The following is a 4,230-nucleotide window of genomic DNA, read 5'->3' as shown; positions in this document are numbered from 1 at the left end:
TAGTTCCCGCAAGCTTGTGTCTTGAGATCCTTGGTCCAGAGTGAAACATGCCCTGGTAGAGGCAGCAGAGGACGCTGTGGTCACACACACAGGAGAGGCGCCCTGGGCACCTGCTCGGATTACCTACAGCGACAGAGTGGAGGAGGGAGCCACGCACGACGGATTCCGGCTGCTGTCTGTGCTTCCTCCATCAGCCCAAACAATGGAGGGCAGCCCCCTCGCCCTCCTAAGAGTACTCATCGCAGGGCCAGGCAGGGCCGTCCTTGCTGGGCTGCCCAACAAGGGGAGACAGAGTGGGTGGGCCACCTCAGGGGTCCTCAGCCCGCCACCAGACACTGGCTATCGCAGGTGGGAAGGCACAGCCTCAGCGGGGACAGGAGGACAGAGGGGTGCCAGAGGAGAGGCAGCTTGCTGGCTTGCTCAGGGAGGGCAGGGCTGTGGGGTGGAGGGGAAGTGGACTAACCAACAAGCTTCCTCCCAAACCAGCTCCGGGCCAGGGCTGGGAATTTCACAAAAAGGCAAAAAGGGCTTTGTGAACATTTCCTGTCCCAGCCCAGCCCCCTTCCTGGCAGTGACACAGCCCAGCTCAGCGTTACCACACTGCTTACCTGTGAAGCAATCTTCCCACGAGAAGGCTGAGTGTCTCAGCCAGAGGCCTATAAATACTGGGCCCACATCTTTCTGTCAAACCCCTCTGTGTGACTCCTGGGCTTAGGTAAGTGAGCTGCCAGCTTCCCCGGGACCGGAGCCTGCCTGATGACTCTTTACTCCCCTCACCCTTCTTCATTTCAAACCTCCTCCTGGAAGCCCTCCTTGATTGACTGCTCACTTTAAAGCCTCCTTCCCATTTTCTTAGGTCATGTTCTGCTGCAGCCTCCTGTCCTCAAAGACTCTCCTTTTTGGCACTCCCTTGATAGTCTGTAAACCATTCCTACCATGTGTGGGACAGGGTCATCTCCCAGTTCAGTTGCAGCCCCTGCTTTCTTTTTATTCTGTTTCCCCCTTCATTCCTGCATGCGGCCAGTAGGAGGTGTCAAGGAAGCTTGATGGTCTTTTCTTCTAAGCACCAAAACTCTTGCTTCTCTTTTGCTCAAACAGAGTGCAGGAAGATAACGGACACAATGTCGCAGCTGGAAAGCAGCATAGAAACCATCATCAATATCTTCCACCAGTACTCTGTACGGCTGCAGCACCCGGACACCCTGAACCACAAAGAATTCAAACAGCTGGTGGAAAAAGAGCTGCCAAACTTTCTCAAGGTAGGGCTGGACTCCTGGCAGACCTGACCCGGACAGTCTGGGCTAAGGATGGAGAATAGGGGTGCAATCTGCAATGGTCAAGGAAAAAGTTCTTGGTCCTTCAACCTAGCCTCCAGAGGCAGTGGGCTCCGCGTTTGCAACAGGATTTGGACCCTGTCACTAGAGGTGGTCCATGTTAGGTGGCGCCAAGAGACTGAGCATGTGCAGTGTGCCAGGTCCCATCCTGGGCAGGGCGTGTAGTGGCCCACAGGGACCCACTGTCCTGACGGGAGAGACACGCAACAAACGTGTTGACCAATCAGGAACACAGATACATCCACAGCCAATAAGTACCTGAAAGAAAATCAGAGAGAGCACTGTGGGTTATGTGGGCTGCGTGCAGGGAGAGGTGACTAGTTAAATGGACATGAAGGGCCCCTCTAAGGAGGTGACCTTTGAGCTGAGACCTGAATTTTGGTGGGGGGAAGCAAGTGAGGACTACCCTTGGCAGGAAGCCAATGAGATGGTAAGCCTCAGATGGACTTGGAGTGGAAGATCCCAGAGGGCTTTTCTAATCCAGAGGCTCTCTGGTAGGAAACAAATGAACAGCATGTGGGAAAGGACCCAGCCCAGCACCAGTGTGTACAAAGCACTCAGTAACATGTTAGTTTATTTCCCTGATCTGAAAATGATTAGGCAGCTCTAAGAAAAGGAGGATTCTGTTCCACAGGATCTTTTTGTTTGCTTTACAAATTTGGTGACTTTGGGGACACAGAGGACTGGACTAAGAAGGGTGGGACATCTAGGTCCCAGTCTCAGTTCCATTCCTGGAGCAGGATGTTCCGGGATAGGTGGCCAGCCCTGCCTGGAGCCCCTCCCCACCTTGGAAAGGTGGAGAATCACAGCGGTCGGAGGTACTGGGGTTGCTGACAGCTCCCCAAAGGTGCAGACCTCAGCAAGCAGGATGCTCGGTCAGGGTAGACAAGAGAGGATACAGTCAAGAGGTTGTGTGGGCAATGTTTTCCTTTGTGAGACCCCTATCCCACCCCATCCACCACGCCCCACATCCAGAGCAGATAGGCCAGGATGGGAAGCTGGGCCCCCGCCTACGGGCTGCTCAGGAGCGAGGGCTCTGCCAGGGTGATGGCAAAGGTGCAGAAAAGCAGATCATGTTGAAGCATTGCAGAGTGGGAAGGGCATGGGAGATGAGCTGGGCACCTGCAGGTTCCCAGGAGGAGACTCAGCGGGGGTGCCCCAGCCAGTGGGAGGCGGGGCTGGAACCCAGTGGGGCCTGGATCCTTCACCTCCCCTCATGCCCCCCTTGCACACTTATCACACCACACTGCTCTCTGTCCCCATCTCGTTTCCCTCAGGTGCTTCCCCGCCATGCAGGCTGAAATGAGTGTCACTAAGTAGTAACCTGGAGAGGGAGGGGGGAGGCGAGAAGAGGAGGGCGTGACATGGATAGGAGTGGAGGGAACGGGACAAGACAGGGCTCTGAATCAGACTGGAATGTGCGTGTCCACCCTTCTGCTCCCAAGCCTTGTCAATCTGCGCAAGCTAATTACCGTTTGTATGACTGTTTCCTCAAGTCTTCCTCAAGGAAGATTCCAAGTCTCCCTATCATTGTTATAAGGACCAAATGAGGAGACATCTCTGTATTTATGAACTGTGTGACTTCGGGCAAGTCACTCGACCTCAGGTCCTCTCCTGTAAAATGGAGAGGATTGTGGTGGCCAGGAATCAGAAAGTGTCCAGCAGATGCTCAAACTGAGGCCCAGGAGCCTGGTGTCACTCTGCCTTTGCCATCAGGTCACTTGCTGTGCTCCCCGTCCTTAGCCCTGACCACACCCAGCCCTGACTGCCCTGTCTCTCCCACCAGTACAAGGATGACAAAGCCATAAACAAGATCATGGAGGACCTGGACACAGATGTAGACAAGCAGATGGACTTCGAGGAGTTCCTTATGCTGGTGGCCAGGCTGACGGAAGCCTCCCACGAGGAGATGCACAACACGGCGCCCGATCGTCCAGGCCACAGTCACGGGCCAGGCTTCAAACAGGGTGGTTCAGGCCCATGCCCCAGCAAGGTTACCCAAAGCCCCTGCCATGGAGACCACAGCCACAGCCACAGCCATGGCAATCACGGCCACAGCCACTAATCAGGTCAGGCCACCGGCCCCTGTCCACCTAGGGCCATGGGGCTGCCTTAGCTGCAGGGCAGGGAGATGGGGGTGAAATAAAGTCTTCCTCCGAGCCAGTGTTCTGTGTGCTTCTTTCCCCACCCCCTTCCCAACCTGACCTTCCTGGAGGTCTGGGGGTTTGATAGCCCTGTGACTTAACTGGCCCTCAATGTCTGCATTCAGTAAGAACAAAACAAGAAGCAGCAAAAATGTGGGTCTCTTCTGGGCCCTTTGGGTTCACCTCCCTAACCATCTCCTCACCTCTGACTCTAGGCCCCCCTGCTTAGGTCCCCGTCACCCTGCCCCAGCTCAGGACCTCCCTGTCCAGACGGTCAAAGTGGTCCTTGTCACCATAAAAAGCAAAAAGGGGAGTTTCCCTTCCCCTCAACCTTCCAGCCACCCCCCAATCCTGCCCCTACCCCCTCTTCACCCAGTGCTCCCCACACGGCCCTCTCTCTCCTACCAGAACCTTAGTCCTCTAGACAGAACGTGTCTGTGGAGGAACACTGGAGTCAAGGACAGATGGGGTGTGTCACCCACAAATGGAGTTCTGAATCCACAGGGGCATTGGGTGTCTCTCAGCAGACCTAGGATCCTCCATGGATATGGGGGCAGGTGAGCACACACATGGGAAGCAGGGGTCTGGCCCCAGGTGGACAGGAGTGTGAGAAGGGCACCTGCCTGCCCTTTGGAAGAAACAAGCTCCAGCCCTGGCTCTGCAGCTACAGAGCCTAACCACTGAGGTGCGGAGGTTGGACACTGGGTCCAGAGAGCCTCTCAGGCCTGAGGATTATGATCCTAAGCCTCGAG

The 4,230-nt window shown here is 55.6% G+C and overlaps 1 protein-coding gene across 1 annotated transcript; it reads left to right on the top strand.

The window, feature by feature from the left end:
* The first annotated feature begins 560 nt into the window (after nucleotides 1–560).
* Nucleotides 561–3,493, top strand: S100A9 (S100 calcium binding protein A9). The gene is made up of 3 exons (XM_082450394.1): nucleotides 561–715; nucleotides 1,099–1,259; nucleotides 3,121–3,493. Exons 2-3 carry the CDS (start codon nucleotides 1,122–1,124, stop codon nucleotides 3,397–3,399), a joined length of 417 nt encoding a protein of 138 aa, XP_082306520.1. The 5' UTR covers nucleotides 561–715; nucleotides 1,099–1,121; the 3' UTR covers nucleotides 3,400–3,493.
* The last annotated feature ends 737 nt before the right edge of the window (nucleotides 3,494–4,230 follow it).

Source organism: Balaenoptera physalus (assembly GCF_965194825.1).
Source record: "Balaenoptera physalus genome assembly, chromosome: 1".
Classification (NCBI taxonomy): domain Eukaryota; kingdom Metazoa; phylum Chordata; class Mammalia; order Artiodactyla; family Balaenopteridae; genus Balaenoptera; species Balaenoptera physalus.
The sequence above is the reverse complement of the archived record's forward strand: the minus strand, read 5'-3'. Positions and strand labels throughout refer to the sequence as shown.